Consider the following 22,144-nt stretch of genomic DNA (forward strand, 5'->3'; position numbering starts at 1 on the left):
TGTTCCACCTTGGTATCGCTTCGTTCGTGGTCGCGCTGCTTGCGTGCACGCGCAATGAAACTCCTACCCTGTTGCTCCGGCGAGTTCGCACAAACCCTGCGCTAGCGCATATTTCTATGGGCCCCGTGGCGCGCGCATGGGGACTAGGGCGTTTCAGGAGCTAGGCGCGTTTTTTACACAACAACTAGGGACCTAGACTCCCCTAGGGCGAAAAGTTACCTAGATATATAGTTCCCTTTGGTGCCGCGGGGGCGGCGCTGCAGTCGACCGGCTGCACAGGCGAGCGAATGTAAATGCGCCACCGGGCACAGCACCGGGGTTGCTTTCAGATTATACCCAGTTACACAGGCGTTCCGGGACGGAACTGAAGTCGAGCGACTTGGCGTTCCCCGCTTGTCGTAGGATGAAGCTTCGAAAATAGCATGGACGGAATTTAGCTTCGATTGTTCGTGGTGAGCGAAGGAACGAAATTGGGAAACTCACATGTGACTATACAAAGCAGCGGAGAAAATACCTATCTGGCAGCAATCGGAGCCTTGTGCCCAACCTCGCTACTAATTTAGAAACCGATTAAACAACATCTTGGCGTGATATTTTCACGGTCATAGTAGAGGTCGGTTCTCTTGATGTGTGGCATGGGTTAGGAAACCTCGTTCTACTGTCATTAAAGCGTTGTTTCTGTGACCTGAAATCCAGAGCCGATCGCTAAGAAAAAAAGAAAAAAAAATCAATGCTGTGCTCATTAATTTTGTAGAAGTAACAGTTCGACCTAATATAAGAAGCTTTCGTACGAAATATGAAGAGTTGGGTAGCTTGTATGCCCTTGTGTTTTCTTTCCTTGTGCCGTCGTTCAGCTCTCCTCCAAGCAAGTTTGGAAATGTACCAACAAGCTAAATTTTCAACCCTTCTGCAATGAAAAGCGCGCTCGGTGTCATATTTTGGTTTGTAAGACTGTCGCACGTGTGTTTCAGGTAGGTCAAAGCCAATGTGATGGTTGCACCGAAGTTGCAAGAGCGTCAAGAGGATGATCTTCCTGACAAAGATGTCGCTAAAGAATTCTACGCCAAGTATGAGCCAAAAGAGATCCTGGGAAGGTAACAGGTTACTTTTTTTCTAAAACTAGGCCGGGGGAATGGTTGACGGCGACGTCTGGACAACTGTACTGTACGCATGCGAATCTGATATAGCATGACGTGGTTGGAAAAATGTTGCTTCCTATTGTGCCTGCCGCGGCCACGCAATGAAGAGTACCCTGACGTTTTGCATAGCCGCTGTTTCACGTGTATTGTGCAAAGGATGCTGACAAATCGCAAGAAATGTGGTGCTATTTCTATATCTCTTAACTTTACTGCCACCTTTTTAGTGCCCTTTTTATATTAACAAATGTGCTGTGGGTTTGTTCTTGAAGTAACATGAAACATTTTGTGGCTACTGTAGTTACCATTGTAGCCAGCACAATGTACAAATTGACTGTCACAGCACTGTATCTGTCACATTTAGACATTTTACATATGCTGTGCCATTAAAACCTGACATCTTGTTACAGGGGGATAAGTAGTACAGTAAGACGGTGCATTGACAAGGAGACTGGTGAGGAGTTTGCTGCAAAGATAATAGATATCAGCTCAGATACTGATGGGTCAGGACCAACAAGTCTCTACCAGGCAACGAAAAGAGAAATCGAAGTGCTGAAGAGAGTGGCTGGTCATCCCTATATTAGTAAGTGGCATCATACCATGACCTTATCCGGCAAGTATTTGAACAAAGAATTCATGTATTCATTTAGCTCAGATTTATTGTATCAAAAACATGCAATCCCCTACTCCATAAAGCTTGCTAACAAAATTAGTCTCATCTCTACACTAGCAGTAATCTAGAATGAGATAGCAGCAAATAATTTGCAGGCTAGGTTAATAAATTCTGTCCTATTTCCTTTCTTTGTGCTTTATCACTGGCCCAATTGGTCTTCTCCATATTTTGTGATCATATATATAACTGCATAATTCTTAAATATACAATTTCCAGAAACCACTGTGACTCAGTGACTATGGCATTGTGCTGCTGAGTGTGGGCATCACGGATTTGATTTCTGGCCACGATGGCTGCATTCCGATTGGGGCGGAATGCAAAAGGGTGCATGTTGAAAAAGAGACACTAAAAGGCAACACCGTGTCAGCCTAGACTGATTGAGTATCCTTTCAAAACTTCTACGTGCAGAAACTATGTGGTAATAGGTTGATTCTCAGAAAATGCCTTTTAGGTCCAAGCCTATGAGCCATTGTAGCACAGCAAAAGTCAAAACCTGCTAAGCTGAGACATGTGAAATACAATGTAGTCCACCTGTGCCAATGAAGAATTGAACTGGGCCCGGGCGGATGCTGTCGATATCCATGACATCGCAGCGAGCTAGTGCGGGAACTTCGAGACAGCAGGGCCACCCGTCTTTCATTTTTCCATCTTGCTAGCGAAGCTGCTTCTCACGATAGCAGTGTTCTTTTTTTTTAATTATTCTTATTAATTATTATTATTGTAAAGCTTGGTTAACAAATACAGTTCAAATCGTTTTTCTATAGCGTCCCTCTATTTCTGTTAACAATGAAGCTAATTCGACGGAATCGTTCACAATATAGAGTTCTATTTTCGAATATGGTTCTTGTTTCTCAATACCTTTGAAGTGCTCCTTGGAAGCGGAAAAAGTAGGATCTCCTGTGCAAGGTTTGGACTTAATAGTGGGTTTTGGAGATTGTTATAAAGTAGCCTCAATTGCTCCTTATAAAAAAATAATTGCGAATAAGCTCAGAACTTTTTTTTCTTAAACTTCTTTATTCAAGGACAAAATCTTTAATCACAGCTATATTTATAGAGAACCTTGATTGGTTTACTAAAATGCACGTGACTGCAATTGCTTCAAATAATGGCAAAGCCTAGATACTTGCATTCTATGCGTTTTTGCGCATATGGATGCAAACTTCTGCCATGATTGAGTTAAATTAAGTACAGTCGACTCCCGTTAATACGAAGTTCACGGGGACCGCAAAAAACTTCGAATTAAACAAACTTCCAATTAAGCACAAAACACAAAAAACAGCACTTTATTTGTGGCGAAATCGAGTATTTTCTCTAAGAAAAATAGTCGGTCATCTTGCTTTGCTTCTTCTTGCCGAATCGCGCTGCTGAAAGCAAGTTCTGCAGGCTGTAGATGTGGCGGAACGCTTCTTCCGCGTTACCTTCAGCGGCAAAGAAGCGCTCTGCAAGAGCAAGGCCCGCAGCTACATCGGCAGCCTTAGGTTGCGGCTCGCCTTCAACGTCATCATCGCTTTCCTGGGTCGCTTCCTGGGGCCGAATAATCTCTACAATTTCGCTATCCGTCAGCGCACCGCACGTTTCGACCGCCTTGTCTACGGCGACATAATCTTCAAAATTGACGTCCCCGAGAGCATCACCAAAATCAGTGCCGTCAAGCTCGCTTGTTGACGCTTCCTCCGCTGAAATTTCAGGGGCATCCTCCGAAGAAGCTGCCACAAAACCGCAAGCCCTGAAGCAGTTTGCGATTGTTTGTTGCTTCACATGATCCCATGCTCGCGCCAACATGTGGATGGCACTAAGCAGCCTCACCTCGTACTTTGTGGAGCTATCCATACACAAAATCATGCGCTCGAGGAGGTGCCGCCTGTACAGGACTTTAACATTCTTGATGATGCCTTGGTCCATTGGCTGCAAAACAGCCGTTGTGTTTGCTGGCAAAAATGCGAGGCGTATTGCACTCAAGGCTGGCACATTCACGTGAGCACTGCAGTGATCGACAAGGAACAACACCTTGCGGTTCGAAGCAGCAAACTTGCGGTCCAATTTGCTTATCCAGCTCTTGAAGATTTTGGCCGTCATCCACGCTTTTTTGTTCGCCTCATAGTCCACAGGCAGCGTCTTCACGCCTTTAAAACATCTCGGCTTCGCGGCTTTCCCGATCACAAGTAACCGACATCGTTCCGTGCCAGTCATGTTTGCCGCGATCAGCACCGACACTCTCTCCTTGCTGCGTTTGCCCCCAGCACAGTCGTCGTCCTTGAATGTCAGGGTCTTCTCTGGTAGAAGCCGATAGAAGAGTGCAGTCTCATCTGCATTGAAGATGTCTTCCGGTCTGTATTCGGCGAGATATTCACGCAGCTTTCCGTCCTTCCACGTGGCGCATGTTTCCTGGTTAACGGACGCCTTTTCACCACACACGCTCTTGAAAACCAGGTCATGGTGATCTTTAAAGTGCGTCAGCCATCCATCTGACGAAACGAAGTCATCGATCCCCAACATTGCTGCAAGCGTTCGGGCTTTCATCGCAACGATGTCTCCGCTGAGAAGAAGTTTGTTGCTCCTGGCCTCCCTAATCCAAACCAGCAGAACCTTCTCCAACTCTGGGTAAGCGCCGGTGCGCATTCGCTTCCGAGAAGTCTTGAACTTGTCGTTCTCAAATGCATCCATTATTGTGCGCTTGTTCTTGATGTAGTTAGAGAGCGTGTTCGGCTTGATCGCGTACTTCCGCGCTATGTCTTGTTTGGCGGCACCTCCCTTCTCAACTTCCTTCAAAACCTCGACTTTCGTTGCCAGGTCGAGCGTGCGATAAGAGCCACGGTTTGCCATGGCTATAAACTGCGTGACTAGGTACAGTCAATTCCGAATCACTCGTGGAACAACCTAGCCTACGAGCTTCCCGCACAAAGGCGCTCGACAACACACGCCTCGACATACGCTGCGCACGCTGCAAGACTAATCTCGCACAATCTCGCCACTGTCAGTATGCAGCGCTGCGTGCACCTATGGCACCCGCGTGGCCTCCGGCGGGAGCCGCTTCGCCTCCCGCCGGAGTTGATCGCGGAGGCCGCGGCAGCCGTAGCAATGAATAATCGCGCCGCTCCAAGAAGGATGGCGTTGCGGGCGGCTGCGGTGGTGATGACACCAACGCGGAGCACGGAACTGTTGCAACACTTGAAAAATTGCACATTCTACCAAAGAATGACGGTCACCTTGAGGATCCCGGCTGAAAATTAACTTCCAATTAAACAATATTACTGGATGAGGACTTCGAATTATCGAGCGATTTTTTCTATAGGATTACATGCAAAACTGACGGGACCAGCACTTCACTTCTAATTAACCGAAAATTCCAATTAAGTGGCTTCGAATTATCGGGAGTCGACTGTACAAGTATTTTTGTGCATAGGTTGTAAAAACAACGTAAGATTGAAAAGAAGAGTAAAATAAAAGTGAAATATTCTAAACATGTGTATTGGTATTGCATATGATCAATTTGTATGAAATTTTGCCAGAACTATAAAATTTCAAAATTCTCCTACTGTATAGTTGGTGCCCTCAGAACCCTTGCAAGCTTCTTCCTCCAGCCGGGCTTGCTTTGCTGCACTGCAGACGAGCTTTAGCTTCAGCTGGCTGCATTCCAGAGATCCTTCTGATTTTTCACTGATTTTCTTTGGTTGCTTAGAATGACCAACTCCCAAATTCTGATTTTTCACTGATTTTCTTTGGTTGCTCAGAATGACCAACTCCCAAATTGGAATGCACCCAGCTCCTGTATAGGAACTCTTCAAAGCATTTGTTGAACTATAGTATGACGACAGAAGTGACCATTTCTTCAACATTGTGTTAGGTAAAGGCTACATTGGGTGTCTACATTAACATCTAAAATGAAACTTGAACTGTGCACGATGAAGACATTTAGAAGGCGGAGCATTGTGCGCACGCCCCACTCCGCCGTAGTCTTCGCATTGCTAGGCATTGAAGAAGGAACAATAGCATAGCAAATGCCATGTTTGATTGCCAATAACTCCACTTCTGCGGAATGCTTTGTTGTACTTTTTGCAGCAAAGTATTTCTGAAATAGCCTATTTTCACTTCAAATGCCTTTATACACTTAATAACAAGTGGTTTAGGGCCCCTTTAAGGATGTTCTCCAAGTTTGCATGCCAAATTGTTGTGTGTAATCACCTTTTACAATTATTATTTTAAAAGCCTGCATTAACTTCCACTTTTTTTGCAGTTGAGCTGCATGATGTGTTTGAATCGACAACCTTTATTTTCCTGGTGCTGGAGCTGTGAGTACATTACTTTATTCTGTGAATCAGTTGTTCGTGGCACTAAGCTTTATTTCTTTTAATTTTTTAGAGGAAAGTAGAAGAACAATGTAGAAAATGTGAGAGGCACACAAACAAAACACTTGCTTATGTTTCACACCTTCTGCATCCATTGTTTGTTTTTGTTTTTTCTTGCACGCCCAAGGAATCTTGAAAGCAATACCAACTAGTCAAATCTAGCAGCATTGCATTGTCCAGGCCTTAGGCAGTGGTAAAGCATCGTGTACTATCACGACAGAAATGCAAACAGGGAAGCATGTTGTCTTTCAGTGCGTGCTGCACTGTCTAACAGCACCCATGAAAATCTGCTGCACATGTGCAGTTAAGCTACGGATTTGACGAGATGAGGTCAAGCAACATTCGAAAAGATGAGAGCAGGATGTGAAGCCACGTAGCCCAACCACGAGGAGTACCTCACAGGTCGTGCAGCATGCACCGAGTGCAGTGCTGTTCACGTTTCATTCCATCGTGATAGCTGTAGCACAGCTCCTTTCATTTCTTACAATTTTGATAGCTGACTGCATCAGATACCAAGACAAGAAAGATACAAGCTGTCCTGAGCAATGAAGCACCAAATAAATACCAAACTATGAAATTGTTTAATCCTAAAGATTAAGTTGAATTGGCTGAATTAAGAAAAATTGATTGACAAGCAGATGTGACATTCGAAATTACAAAACTGGAAAAATTGAGGAATTACTCAACGACGTTGCAAACATGAAATTCGTAAGAAAGAAAATGTCACCATGCCATGAACAGTAATTGAACTGCCCTGTAATTGAAGGCACACATCCTAAACACCCTGACACATACTTGAAGACGTGTAGCTATTGGCACAAAGCAAGTCTTGGATGCTGTATTATTTGCAATTTCTTTCATTCTTCTACAAAATACAAAGTCCTTTAAGAAGGTCTCTGCTTATAACACAGAAACAAGATAGCATTATAAAATATTATCGCGCCCACATTTTGCCCAACATAAGCAGACTTCCATCCAAACTTCTTTCAAAATTTGGAACTGGAGCTTCTTATTTTATTTTTTTAAATTAAGCTTTTTGAAAAAACTTGATCATTTCACTGCTTTCTTCTTGTGTTTCATATAGGAAGACAATATTTCACATAAATGTTGCAAAAATGTTCTATGTTTGACACCTTTTTCAAGTTTCTGTGTGAAATACAAAATGTGCCAAGACACATCAAAGTTACGAACTTTTTCTGATTTGGGCCACGTTTTGAATTCTTTTACATTTTTTTGTTTGTGGACAGCATAAAAAAACGCATGGAACTAATTTACTGTGAAGCGTATTCATATGAGCGAAAAACTTTTTCAACACAAAGTTTTTAGTTTGCATTTAATTCGACGGCAAAGTCGGAAAATACTGTGGTAAGCAATAGGAGGACGCTCAAGCTGCCACCTTCAAATATTTTTTTAGCTTGCTGGGAATGCTTTTTGGTAATAAAATTTTCGGTTCTGTGCATTTTGGATATTTCTACGTGAAATAAAAACAAAACAGACAAAACAAAAATACCAAGCAGACACGCATGTTTGATCTCTCGCACAATCACCCAGCGTGAGACTGGGACACAGAAGATATATGCATGTACACTCGCCCACAAAACATTGCAGGGCGTGTGAGGGCATGGCGAAATGGCCCTCCGCGCCTTCTAGCAGCGCACCCCCGTTGTTGAGATCAATGCCTGCGCACATGCGCGTCCCTCCGAGTCTGCAAGCGTGCATGTCTCCACAGCTTTCTCCTTGCACGCCAGTGATAACCGAGTGCAGCCGTGAGGTGCCCCTCTTGCGATTGGTGCTGTGGCGGCTTCGATGGGCGAAACTATGTGAAGCGTGAGCTTGCGCGTGCCGCTGCGGCTGCTTTTTGTCGAGTCATGAGCACGTACGCAGGCCCAGTAGTGAATTCAACACGTCATTTTTTTTTTCTGCACTGCACCTTTTCATGGCCAATCTTCATTGTTTCTTTCTTTTTACGAATGGGGCGTTCTCCCGCAGAACAGCACGGCAGAAAACGCGCTCCATAGACGGAGACAGGCAAGACAAAAATGGACTCTTGATTTTCGTTATATAAATGAAATTTTGCCTGTCGAAGCCGTCACAGCGCCAGTGGCAAGAGGGCCACCTCACGGCTACATTTGGATTTCACCGGCGTGCAAGGAGGAAGCTTGGAAACATGTACGCTCGCAGTCCTGCAGGGACATGCATGTGTGCAGGCGTCAGTCTCGACAACAGCGGTGCGCTGCTAGAAGGCACAGAGGACTTTTTCACCATGCGCTCGAGCGCCCTGCAATTTTTTGTGGCCGTGTGTACACACTTACATGTTTCGTTGTATTCTTTGGCTTTGTGGGTTTTGTTCTTGTAAGCCATTTGTCATATGGTATGCGCAAAGTCTTGCAAGATATTTCTTAAGACAAGAGCTGTCAACAACTGCTAATGACTTTTAGTGTGGGCAGATATGTAATGTCATACACTTTTTAATTTTGCTGTACCTCAAACAAACCATCATCATTTTCAAACAAACCATCATCAAGTACTAACTATTTGTGGGCAGTTTGTAGAATTAACTACCATATTTATTCTAATATAAGGCGAGGTTTTTTTATCAGAATTCTTACCCTCGAAGTCACCCCCCCCCCTCCACCTTAACCCTGAGCCTAATTAGGCGGGTGGCCAGCAAAGGCCTAGGATTAAAGGAGAACAATTTAATTAAACTAATACAGGTGTACATCTTGAGCCGGGTGAGCTATGCGACACCATATCTCGATTTGAAAGCGGTGGAAAGAGAAGATTGATTCTTTAATGAGAAAATGCATAAGGAGAGCGCTGGGGCTGCCCATGTGTACATCCACAGAGAGACTGATGGCTCTAGGGGTGCACAACACATGGGCAGCACAATGCGTTGTTGGGCAAGTTGGTTCATTGTATTTGGAAAGATTGGATGCGCTTTGAAGACGATCACAAGGCGCTGTCCCGTCTTCTTCCTTGTGATCGTCTACAAACCGCATCCAATCTTTCCAAAAACACATAGGCAGAACTGTCGGAAGCGGTGCAAACCCCTCAAATTGAGAGACTTAGCACCACGAGGACAGGAAGAGTCATACTGACCAAAGTTGGAATAAATTCGGATAGAGGCACCACCCAAAAGGTGGAGGCAGATGGGAAAGTCAGAAAAGATCTGAATGTCACCCCCCTGCCAAAAAACATGCACCTGGAGCATAACAAAGACAGGAGGCAAAACCGAGCCGAAGCATTACAAATTAGATTTGGTGAAATTTCGAAACATGAGGTGGCCTATGTAGACGCGGCGGGAGGTGGCGGCGGTTTTACGGTGGCAACGGCCATCAGCAGCCGGGGTAATCTCGTGACAGCTGCCACTCTGTGCGGACGGAGCATAGAAGTGGCCGAGGAAATTTCGATCGTGTTAGCTTGTGCTGGAATGGATGCAAAATTTGTGATCAGCGACAGCAAAACTGCCATACAAAATTTTAGCAAGGGAAGGATCTCGCCCTTAGTGTCCAGAATCCTAGGCCAGAGAAAGTTAAATAGAAAAATTCAAATAATTTGGACTCCGGCGCACGAAGCTGTCCCCAACAACGAGGCGGCCCACGAGCTGGCTCGAGATCTCTACTGCCGAGGGGTCCCTTGATGACCGAGGGAGTGGAGAGCACATGCTAAAATATGGGGAGATCACACAGCATTATAGTTTGGATCGTAGGCTGGTATCCCCGCCAGACCCGAAATTAAACAACAGACAAGCAGTCGTGTGGTGACAACTGCAAACTTATACACATCTGCATCCGGTTATGGCGAACCACATGTTCCCCGAGGCCAGGAGCCATAGGTGTAATCTTTGTTGGGCGAGAGGGACCCTCGACCACATAATATGGGAATGCCCATACTCTCCTGGGGGGACGCACAATATACCGTATTTACTCTCATAATGATCGCACTCGCGTAATGATCGCACCCCTGAATTTTGTCGTCAAAATTAGGTTTTTTTTATTTCCTGTGTAATGATCGCACCCCAAACTTGCCGCAGCGATATGTCGTGTGCCAAGTTTAGCTAATAATGATCGTGCTTTTACCGTCTGTCGATTGCTACGCAAACGACTCTTCAAGACAAACCAAGTGGTCTGCACGCACCAAACATTCTTAAGGTTTGTTCGATTCAGAAAAAGGTGCAGGGGGTGCCAGTTATGGGGTGCTGGGCTGCACCCACTCGCTGCAAGGTTCAAGGGTGCACTGCACCGTGGCGGCACCTTGCCTTGCACCCCGTTCAATCATGCATGGGGGTGCAGGGTGGACCGCTCCACCTCATGGAATCGAAGGCCTAGGTGCAGTGCACCGTGAATAGGTGCAGAAGGTGCAGAGAAACTTGGCTGAATTGAATAGACCTTTAAGCAAATGCCCCATTTCATTCCTTTCATCACTTTCCACACTTCCATGACAAAAGAAAAGCTACAAGCAAACTTGCCTTTATTATGCGTAGGCTTTATAATGGTGAGCATAGCAATAGGGGCTTATTGGTACGGCATATCTTATTTTGTTATAGCACAAGCTGGACACGGACAACAGGAGGCACATCTGACACACACGGCGCTACTTTCAACAACAGGTTTATTTCTCGTTCTCGTCGCTATATATACACCCTCGACCCGTCATACCGCATGTGTAACATTTTTGGAAAAATAAACAAAAAAAATATAAACTGGGAACCACAGGTAGGCAGTTTCTTGACTCGCATATTCATAGACATGTACACGTTCAATGCAAACAAAGATAATTCAACTCTTTTGAAGATAATGAAATGCATGCGTCGCCGAATGTTGATATGTGTCTGGCCTCTATTATCAAGCGCGTCATTTCACACCTGCTTCCACTCATGATGACTGTTTCTTTAAATTTTGGTTTGCACTTGCATATCTGGCAATGGATGGCAAGAAAGCCGTCAGCGGCCATGTTGTTAACTTTGTTACTGTGTTCTCGTAGCCTGTCATTTATGCATCTGCCTCTGTGACCGATGTAGGATCGTCGACACCCGAGAGGAATACAGTATACCACACCGGCGATGCAATCAACGAATTTGTTTTTATGTTCTTTTTCGCATGCGGTATGTGGGATTCTTTCTGGCCTTGTGTTTTTACAGAGGCTGAACAATTTATTAGGTGCCGAAAACACAACGTTGATGCCGCTCCTTCAAGCAGTCTTCTTTATTCTATGGGAGAACCCGTGTATGCATGGGATGACGGCAACCTTTCTTTTGTTCATGTCAGTGCTCGACACGTGCACCTGCTCCGAACTGCTTTGCTGCGCCTTCTTAAGCAGTCCTTCTGCGACTGACACAAGCACGTGGCTCGGGTAACCAGTGCAGCTTTAACGCGAGGCTTGCCGTTCGAAACTATCGTGCATTAGGTGTTGGCATGATTTTTTCAGTGCTTCGTTGAAACACATCTTCGCGATTCGCCTCTTCACAAGCTTTGTATGCGAGGAATGAAATGGTAAAAGTGGCTTACTTGCCCTAGGTTCGTAACACCAGCAGGTTTCGTTATCGGTGAGCACAAACGTGATGTCAAGGAATCTAATCCTCCCGTCACATGGCATTTCAAAGGTCACTTCTAGTGGATTTAGACAGTCACGAATAGTGGTAAAAACAGGAGCACATTCATTAGTATTTGTCATTTACGTTTATCGAGAACAAAGGTACCCTGTATCTGCAGGAACAAGGAGTGTGTATAGGTTCTTGCCTAGCGCCAGTGCTAAGTAATCTGTTTTTAGCCAAACTTGACAGAGACCTGTCACAGCGCCTTCACGAATCTAAGGTTGTAAAAGTTTTTAGATATGTTGACGACTTTTTAGTTCTAATTGACTGTTCATCTGCTTGTTTTATTAATGAATGTGCTCCTGTTTTTACCACTATTCGTGACTGTCTAAATCCACTAGAAGTGACCTTTGAAATGCCATGTGACGGGAGGATTAGATTGCTTGACATCACGTTTGTGCTCACCGATAACGAAACCTGCTGGTGTTACGAACCTAGGGCAAGTAAGCCACTTTTACCATTTCATTCCTCGCATACAAAGCTTGTGAACTTGCGTTGAACGTGTACATGTCTTTGAATATGTGAGTCAAGAAACTGCCTACGTGTGGTTCCCAGTTTATATTTCTTTGTTTATTTTTCCAAAAATGTTACACGTGCTGTATGACGGGTCGAGGGTGTATATATAGCGACGAGAACGAGAAATAAACCTGTTGTTGAAAGTAGTGCTGTGTGTGTCAGATGTGCCTTCTGTTGTCCGTGTCAAGCTTGCGCTATAAAAAAATAAAATTTATAATGGTTGTGGTCAACAACAACGACAACAAAAAAGGCACCTTTCGATTCTTCTCGTCTGCACTCGTGGGCACACAAGTCGCAAGTGGCAACGATAGTAGCCGTGTTTACACTGATACGTTAGAAGTGTACCCTTTTCATACACCAATGCTTGTAACACAGCTAAGATATTCGCACACCCTTATAGGAAACATGCCCTATTAGGATAGCAGTGAAGACAAATGCCACAGTTTCCGCACCATGCCTGCCATGTGTTTCTATGTCACTGGCAGCTAAGCGCGCCCATCTGTGTCTGTCCCCTCAAAGTGGACATGGCTACGTTATTGCCACAAGCTTGCCGATATTAATGATATTATTCATTACTGATATGGAAGAAACTGTTTCAATCCATGTAATGTACTCACGCGAAGAAAAAAAAATCGCATTTGGCGCATTTGGCTTGCTCCGCCGGCCACCATTTTTGTTTTGGTGCCCCGCGCTACATACAGCGGCAGCCGCCTATTTGTTGACCCGTTGTCAACCCGCAGCAAATGCGGGATGAAAAAAAAAATGTTTTTCTTTTCGCGAGGAATTTAACCCGCATAATGATCGCACCCCTGAATTTGCGTCAATTTTTCTGACAAAGAAGTGCGATCATTATGCGAATAAATACAGTAGGTAGTAGAGACACCTAGGATACCCTGCTGCGCAGCTTGGACTGTGAGCTCCAGCTCGGGCTCGTCCAACTGGCTGGAGAGGCTGCTGGGGCCCAAGACCTCCCAGCTTGCACCTGAGGCAGCGGCACCCGCCCTCTGACCTGCGTGTCGGGGGGTGGGTAGATCACCTTATCCATTGGACAATAAAGTTTATTCTATCTATCTTTAACTGCCAATGACAAGTTGACTTGTCAAGACAAAGTTTGTACTACCTTGTAATTCTCACGCATAAATAAATAATACACAGTGTATTTTGGCTTTTCTTTTTTTAAATAAGAGCATTGACAGCACTATAAGCATTCGTGGTAAAATTTTTTTAGAGAAAATAAAAGTCGGGCAAAAAAAAAAAAAGATTTGCATTTCTCAACAATTTTTTCGAAATTCCTCATGGCAGTTAATGGGTTAATATGCAAGTGACACATTTCCGACAATCCAGATTTTTTATGACAGCACAAATTGTAGCAGGTTGTAACCTTGGCAGGTAGAGCAGTACTCTAGTTTCGTGCACATAACCAGCACCGAGAATTTAAAAAATTGAACGGTAAAAGGGGGATGAGGGTTATTTTCGAATTGCGCCTTGAGGGTGGGACTTTGCTGCAGTGGGAATATCTCCTCATGGCGGGGCTCTATGGCCGTGTGCTTCGCGCTGCAGCAAAGTGACACCCTAAGACGAAATTCTCATGAAGTGATACCTCAAGGCAAAGTTTGCATATAAATCGCATTAATATTCTGGAAGATTCTGGTTATTCGTTATTTCAGGCAATCCCCACCGAGTCTGTATAATCCATTGGCTGCTATAAATCAGCTCATAGTGTGCATACTTAAGTTCTTTCTCTTGGGTTGCGCAGCTGCACCCTTACTTTATGATCATAGCTGCCTTATAATCGAGCAAATATGGTAAATTACCCTTGACAAGTATACATGCGAGCTAAAAGCAATCTGGTATATCACTCAGTGCTTCAAATGACAGGAGCAGAGTGGCTACCTGAAAAAATTCTCATTTCGGTTTTCATTCTGTTTCAGCAAAAAAGGTTCAGTTCTGGTTCAACTTCGAAGCAAAAAAGTAATGTTTCAAACTGGTTTGAACCAGTTCATATTCGTTTGCTTAACCGAACAATAATTCGAGGAAGACAGCATAAACCAATTTTGCACAAGAACTCAGCGGTGCCCTTGAGATGTATGGAAAGACTAAATGGCCAGTGTGCTCTTCTTAAGGCTGCCAGTAGATACAAACAAAGCTATGCAGATCCATTGAAAAGGTTAGAATGTATGTCAAGCGAAGCGGTTCAATAAATGTGTTGCAACAAAATTCAATGCGTACAATTCTGTCTAATGTTGACTTAGCAACGTCACGAAGAGTAAGGCAAAGCATGATGTCTGTCGAGGGAAGAGTGGTGACAAAAGGCGTACGGGGGTGGGGCTCAGAGTACGACAAAATACATTGGATGTACATACAGTTAAAGATTCTATACCTCTTGTGTCACACTGACACATATCCAATGAGCCAAGACGGGATGGTCAAAATATAAGGAATTTAAGAAAATCAAACAAGCCATTGAAAATCATTGAGGGATCTGCATTTTAGAGATACATATGAGCCAACATTATACTTGCAGGTTTTATGTAGTTATTTTTTATTATGCATAACAGAGATGCACTCATTGGCATTATTTTTTGATATCAGATGACGAGGAAGAATATGATAGTGAACTTGGCAAAAAGAAAAGATGGAATGCAAGGCAGTACTAGAAAACTTAGTGCCAGAAGATTTAGATCCTATTTTGCAGTAATATGGACAAGTTAAAAGTTTGCTCTAAGAGAGTAAGAACAGGCAAAGCTCTGACACCTGTGAGGCATGCACTCTATTCCAGAGTGACAGTTTGTGGACCAGCCACATCTAGCGATCACTGTCAGGTGCAACACTGGAAAGCAAACCAATGCCCACCACCTACTGTGGAAGTGCACACAGCCCAATACTGACGCAAGATATGAGCAGGCTACCTGCAACCATCTATCCTGCAAGTTTCTAACAGGCTGTGATGGAAGCCACAGCACAAAGGAAATCCTGGGCTCTCCCCTGGGGTATCTCTGGGAGACGTCTTTGTCTGCGTAATATTAACTTGCCATGTGCTAGTTCCCCTTCCCACTCCCCTTCCTTCCCAGGCAATCGCCACATGCCAAGAGGGGAGGTTGTTATAAATAGACATCTTCAACAGCAACGAAGGAGAGCCTAAAAGCTTGCTGTTGTGCTAGTTGGTAAGTGATTATGGTAAAACAAATTAGAGTGCAAAAAAATGCCCGCATACATGCACACGCCCATTCATGCAATCACTCCAAAGAAACCCCGCCACCCACCCTTGAGAGGAAGCTTTAGCTCGAGCCCAACTCCGACGCGGCCTATTCAAATACATGTAAAATGCAAAAACACTTTTCTGAGATAACCCCTGGACTGATTTTAATGAACTTTGTTGCATTTGAGAGAGAAGGTAAATTATAGTGACTGTTGGAAGCAGAATTTCGATTTAGGGCCTTAATTTTATAGAAAGAATTTTCAAAAATTCGGAAGTTATAAAGAAATAGAAGCACAGAGTTTACAAATTAATAGCTCTGCATCAAGAATAGATATCGTGGTTCTGTAAATGGCACGCATTAGATCATTCAGAGCAGACAAATTAGATGTGTCAATTTATACCTTACATGAAGTAATTACGTTGTGTACAAGGGTTCTGCAGAAGCTGTATTTCCATGTTACTAAATTTTTTGAGAATCGTGTGACATATCAATTTTGTCCACTTTGGATGTACTATCAGGTGCAATCCACAGAATTGTGATATCATTTTTCATTGCTGAGTTGTAAACTTGATAGTTTAATTTCCAGAAAACTTGCGATTATTGCCAATTTTAATAAAATATTGACGACCTAATTCAAAACCAACAGTCACTAGATTTTAAGTTTTTCTTTTAAATGCAACAAGTGTCATCAAATTTGGTGCAGTAGTTGCCAAGAAAAACGAATTCTTCTTTTACATGTATTTAAATAGGAGCACCCAAGCTAAAGCTCCCTCTAAGAGACAGGCCTTCTGTGTCTGGGCGTTTCTTTCTTTTTTTTTTTTTTTTTTTTTGAGAGATTGCGGGTGTGGGTACATATTTGCATGTGTGCGTGTGTGTTATTTCGTGCTCTAAATTGGTTTACCATAGAGAGAGTAGGCAAATAATGCTTTGCTTTAAAAATCATGTGTAACCACATCTCAGGAGCACTACATCACTTCTTTTGCAACTGCTTTAGTTTAATACCAGTCTGATCAAAAACAACCATCTAGCTAGGGAGCACTTTTTTACGGTGAACTATTTGACTCGCCAATTTTGAGCATTCACGAGTGTATTGTTGAAGTGCCTGCCTCCCAACATGGCACATGAAAACAGCACTAACGCTGCTGTCATTTCTAAAATCACAGGAATCTCGTGTATGTTTACAAATGAGGTAGCATGGCTGAGCCATGCTACCTACCATGCTACCTGAGGCAATGCATAGATATAAATTGCCAGAGAAGGTGGCCCACCTGAACCGAAAATAATTATTGTTTCATGTTGGCTTTCCTCCAAAGTGAAAAAAGTCATTTAACTTTTCGATTCAGTTCCAGTTATTGCAACTACATTTTTTACTTTTCTTTTTTCCCCTCGAATTAAGACCCCGAGTAGGAGAATGGTCTTTAAACCACTGTGTATAAACTGTACTTGTGGATAGCAAAGAACATTAATCTAAATTATTAGATCTTTTTCTTTTTTGCTTCCGTATTCAGCAGAGAATGCTAGGAATGCTAGGTGCTCCTGATGGTGCAAGTTCGCATGTCTCAACTTGTTGTTTACTTGTTCTAGGTGTCGGCATGGGGAACTCTTCGACTACCTCACAAGTGTTGTTGCCCTTTCAGAAAAAAAAACAAAGTAAATATATTTTGGCTACTATTTCTGTGATTACATGTTGTAGTTGAAAGTTGACCTGTAATAATGTTTCTTTTGCACAGTACAGAAGGAATTGTTATATGTCAGACAGAGGTTAATGAACTTAAAAGTGCAGTTTTTGTAATGCAGGTGAACAGCTCAACTAACACTGATATAAACGGTTTAGTTCTGGGTTGAGTACAGCCAAGTAAATCTGAAGTTTGGTTGGTCGGGCTTTGTTTTAATGAGTGCCCTATTGCTATAACAAAAGCAAAAACACAGCTATATGTGCCATACATTACTAGAGAAGCAAATTTTGTGTGGACACACAGTTCGAATTATGTATGCTAACAGTAAAAATTTTAAGGAAGTCTTATATGCAGAGGTAATTGCACTCCTTCATACGTTTGTGAGATCCATTGTACAGGCATATTCCTTTTGTGTATGTGCACAAACAAAAAGAGTCTTGAGATCTCCAAACAATCTACCCTGTGAGATTGAATGATTTTGCTTTGCACTTTTTGTTCTAAACGTGAAATTCGCAGGAGAGTTAAGTATATATGCATCTGTTTACCTGGGAAGCAATTTTTGCAAATGTGTATACAGTAGAAGCTCGTTGATACGATGCCGTTAGATACCATTTTCCTGCACCAACGTTCATGATCGAGAACACGAAAAGATGAGCCAATAGAGTTAAGCTTATTTTTTACCGGGTCGTACGTTACAGGTAAACACGATTTTTCGGCACCAACATTCAGTATATCGTGAAACTACGATTGTATGACACATTTTTCGGACGCTAGATTCCATGTAAACAAACAAATGTGTGACATGCACATGTTTGAGAACAGTACATAGCCGCCTGCCACAACAGCTTCACCGCAATGCTTCCCTGCCTGTCTCAGGTGGAAATGCTGGCGCACACTCAGTTTGTTATTCCGATACCAGCAAATCTTCTCCAGGGTCGTCGCACCGCATTTAGAGCTATCGCCACCAACCCTATTGTCATAAGCATCTTTGCATATCTGCTTCACAGCGCGTGCACATGGGGCCATTGGAAGTGTGCTGCATGCTTTTATTAGGCGATGACCCAAATGCGCCGTCATTTCCAGCTGCAGACTGCACTCGTATTATATGTTTTCCGGTTGCTAGATTCCATGTAAACTAGAAAAATTTGGAGGACGCTGAAGCTTCGCCTTTAAGAGTGGAACGAGATAGCATTCAAAGATCCCCAACTGCTTATCACGCCTCCCGGCAACTGCATCTTATGCAACCCTAATGTTTGATGGCGGAGAACGTTATGCACGAAGGCGAGCTTTTTGGTTGAAACGCAGAGGTAGTGCACAGCTGCGCCAAAAAAGTTACATCATTTTCAGGTTTCTGTTATTGCTTTGCACTTTTAAAGTTTCAGTCTGAGAGGAGTTAACATAAAAGGCATCTGCTGGCAGTGTTATGTTTCGTGACATTTGTTTGTGGGCTGTCAATGTCAGAATTTTGAGGAATAACTTTTGTCAAAAATGTACGACAAGGTATGAGCAACTTTAGTGAGAATGGTGTGGCAATATAGCCTGCATATACCGCATGTCTTATAGCAAGGTGTAGCGTATACATACACCTAAATATATAGGGGGATTTTTGCTCACGGGGCCCCTAACGCTTTCGCGTTAAAAGGCACCAGACCAGCACGACTGAGAACAGTAGCCGCTTGCCGCATCAGCTTCCTCGCAATACTCTCCCGCCCGTCCAGCATGAGAACGCTGGTGCGCACTTGGTGCCTTATTCCGGTGCCAGCAAATCTCCTCCCAGGTCATCACACGCTGCGTTCACAACAATCGCCACTAAACCTATTGTGATAAGCATCTTTGCCTATCTATTATACATTGCATGAAGCGTAGTGCCATTGGCAGCCTACTGCACGCTTTTATTAGGTGATTATCCAAACGCGCCACCATTCCCTGGTGCAGGAGGCGCGATGTGAGTGTCACATTTTGTTTCGGCGGCATCCAGCATTGGCCGCCAGCTCGGTTTCATTTATATTTCCCTTCGCAATCTCCCTTCGCAATCTCTGGCCGCCAAAGCCCCACCAGCTTGACACACGTCAACGTCTCGCGCCTCGTGCGTAACGATTCGTGCAACGCTTTGCATTATGTAGATGTCAACTACAGTTGACATCATACGTTTTTTTAGTTAGTACATCTTTTCTTGCGTTTTATTCCAAAAGGTATGAACAAGTAAAACTGCTTGGGCAAGTTGGTTGATGCATAACGAAGCCATTGTAGCACAAAGAAATATGGACAATGAAGAAGGCAGTACACTACGGGCACTAGGTATCCTGTCCCCTTTGTCTGTGTTTCTTTGCGCTATGATGGCTTCATTACGTATGAACGAGGCTCTACTGTATATTATATCAGTGTTGTTTGCTGCTAAGCACGACGTCGCGGGATCAAATCCCAGGCACGGTGGCTGCATTTCAATGGGGGCGTAATGCGAAAACACCCCTGTACTTAGATTTAGGTGCACATTGAAGAACCCCAGGTGGTCAAAATTAATTCAGAGTCCCCCACTACAGCGTGCCTCATAATCAGATTGTGGTTTTGGCACGTAAAACCCCATAATCCAATTTTAATTTCATCAGCGTTATTTACATCTGTGCTTCATTTGCCCAAGCCCAACTGTGAATTTGTTTGTGTGTACCGATGCTTGCAAGTGCTACATCTATAACGACAGAATATAGTGGGGGGGAGGAATGAGGGATTTGCACCTAAATGTGACTTTGTCATATCAAAATTTGATTATAGTTATGCTTTTAATGGTGTGTGCTTTTTGTGGATGAAAGTGCTAAGTTTGTGTGTACTTTAAGATAAGCACAACTCATTTTTCATTATGTGTTTTCATTCTGTGCACAGCTAAAGGGGCCCTGAGCCAGTTTGTATCGAAGTGGAGAAAGGCATTTAAGTTAAAGTAGGCCATTTCAGAAATACTTTGCTGCAAAATCTACTTCAATGCATTCAGCAGAAGTATAGTTGCTGGCAATCAAACATGCCCTTCGCGGTGCTTCTGCTCCTTCTTGAATGCCTTGCACTGCAAAGGCTGTGGCAGAGTATGGCATGACTACAACGCTCTGTTTACTGAACGTGAGGCGCACAGTTCAAATTTGATTTTGAAGGTTAATGTTGATGCCACTACTACTGATTTTGGCACCCACGATGTACCAAACATGAGCCAAACACGGTTGTTCTCAGCGAGCCGCAGTGCACTTAGCCAGTGGACTCGGTATCTGTGCTATGGAGCAGGTCGCAGCTACATGCATCTGTAGTGTGTATGTGCAGCGTTTGCTTTGTGCATGACAGGGCTTGAGTGCATGCTCACGCTTATATGCTCCAGTCTAACGGTGCTATGTGGTATGGAATGGCTTTGTCCTTCACCAGCTTTATCGACGGATGGTAGCCGCATCCAACTTGCGCATTTTCGAAGCACCATGAATAAGCCTGCCAAGGCGTCCAACCAGGAGTGGCCGGGAGTGACCGTGCACTGGCGAGTGGGCATGTAGCCTGACCTCAAGTTTCATGAGGTTCGAGGCTAATTGAGAGTTAAAAACTTGTCAAAATTTGTGAGACCCGACAGCAGAGTGACACAGTTAGCGAGACACTGATAAGCAGGGTGGACAAAGTTTAATTCCTATCTGGGCGGCCACAGCTGAGCATGAGCAAACGGTAGACAGCTTCCTCCAGAAGTGCGTAATTATTATCGAAATTCGAAAGCACATTTTCGCTTAATTCTGCCTGTTTATTAAACTTTGTCAATAAATATCCACAGTGACAGTAGGAAGAAGCGCACTTATCCATACACCCTTCTTGATTGATGCCAGCTATGGGCCAATAGCAGCCATGTATGGGAATCTGCTAAATTACTAAAGCGTCCAGAAGAGAGTGAGGAGCAGGCTTCTAAAGGAAAGCGTTCAAGAGAAATGTGGCTTCATGCTTCGCTTGAAAATTCCATGCACTTCGCGTGACTGCAAAACTTGACTTAGTGTTCACAGCAGCATATGCTATCTGCAGGCTATGTTTATTCACCAAGCCCAAAGACTGGTTCAGGACCCCTTTAAGCACTGTGGCACAGACTGTGTATATACACAATACGTATGCAGAGCTGGCAGCTACTTTGAGGTTGTGTGCTTCCCGTGTGCCTGAATGCTGTCTGAGTGCATAGGAAAAGAGTGATGGAGGAATGTGGCTACAGTAGTTTTTATTGTACCTTGAAGCATCTCCATGTGGCTCATTTCAGAATTCTATTTTTAAGCCTTCACTACTCAACCTTTTGGTTCTTTGACAACCGCCAGATGCAGCCTTCTGCGGTCATATAGTAGCAGAACTGTGATTAGCATGCCTGTTGGAGCAATAAAACTCAATTTATTTTAATGCATTCCTCCTCACTGACGATGAAGTGTAAAGTTAAAAGACATGTTTTTTGCCGCAATTGAACACTTGCAAAAGGAAGACACATAAAGACAACACGGGTTTATGTGTCTTCCTTTTGTAAGTGTTCAATTGCGGCAAAAAACATGTCTTTTAGCAAGCACCAACTAGGCCAACAAGCAGTTCTGTTGCAAGTGTAAAGTGTAGGTGCTTTGTTATTTCAATGCACCTTGGAGTAGTCTTTATTTCTGCCTAATGTTGCTTGCTTCAGAGTGTGCATTCTTGTGTTGAGGACGTCACTATGCTTACATGTATATTTTTTTCTTGTACATAGGAGTATCATGAAGCAACTGTTTGAAGCTGTTGAGTTCATACACTCAAAAGGCATTGTCCATCGAGACCTAAAAGTGAGTCACTTTTGCTGTGTAGGTGCATGTGCTTAATATGAAAGCAGGTCGTAGTATTTATTTTCTACACAGCGCTGAAAGCCACATGCAGGTAATCCACGTTGCATTAAACCTAGAGCGATTTCAACTGACAGGTTTTTGGGTTTCAAGGTGTATTCTCCTGCGATAGTCATATCCGGTATTGATTGTGCTGTACTCCAACATCTGCACA

The 22,144-nt window shown here is 43.7% G+C and overlaps 1 protein-coding gene across 7 annotated transcripts in view; it reads left to right on the forward strand.

Annotated features, from left to right (window-relative positions):
- Positions 1–299: 299 nt before the first annotated feature.
- The window catches only part of PhKgamma (phosphorylase kinase gamma), a 41,852-nt gene continuing 20,007 nt past the window's right edge, over positions 300–22,144 (forward strand). For 4 of the 7 annotated variants that reach the window (XM_075684147.1, XM_075684150.1, XM_075684151.1 and 1 more), the window contains exons 1-6: positions 300–452; positions 972–1,094; positions 1,547–1,749; positions 6,044–6,098; positions 17,049–17,114; positions 21,861–21,933. In XM_075684147.1, the coding sequence (XP_075540262.1) occupies positions 991–1,094; positions 1,547–1,749; positions 6,044–6,098; positions 17,049–17,114; positions 21,861–21,933 (501 nt within the window). In that variant the 5' untranslated portion in view covers positions 300–452; positions 972–990. The remainder of the gene's footprint in view (positions 453–971; positions 1,095–1,546; positions 1,750–6,043; positions 6,099–17,048; positions 17,115–21,860; positions 21,934–22,144) is intronic. The other 3 variants (XM_075684149.1, XM_075684152.1, XM_075684148.1) reach the window with 2 other exon arrangements.

This window comes from Dermacentor variabilis, chromosome 3 (assembly GCF_050947875.1).
Source record: "Dermacentor variabilis isolate Ectoservices chromosome 3, ASM5094787v1, whole genome shotgun sequence".
In the NCBI taxonomy this organism is placed as follows: domain Eukaryota; kingdom Metazoa; phylum Arthropoda; class Arachnida; order Ixodida; family Ixodidae; genus Dermacentor; species Dermacentor variabilis.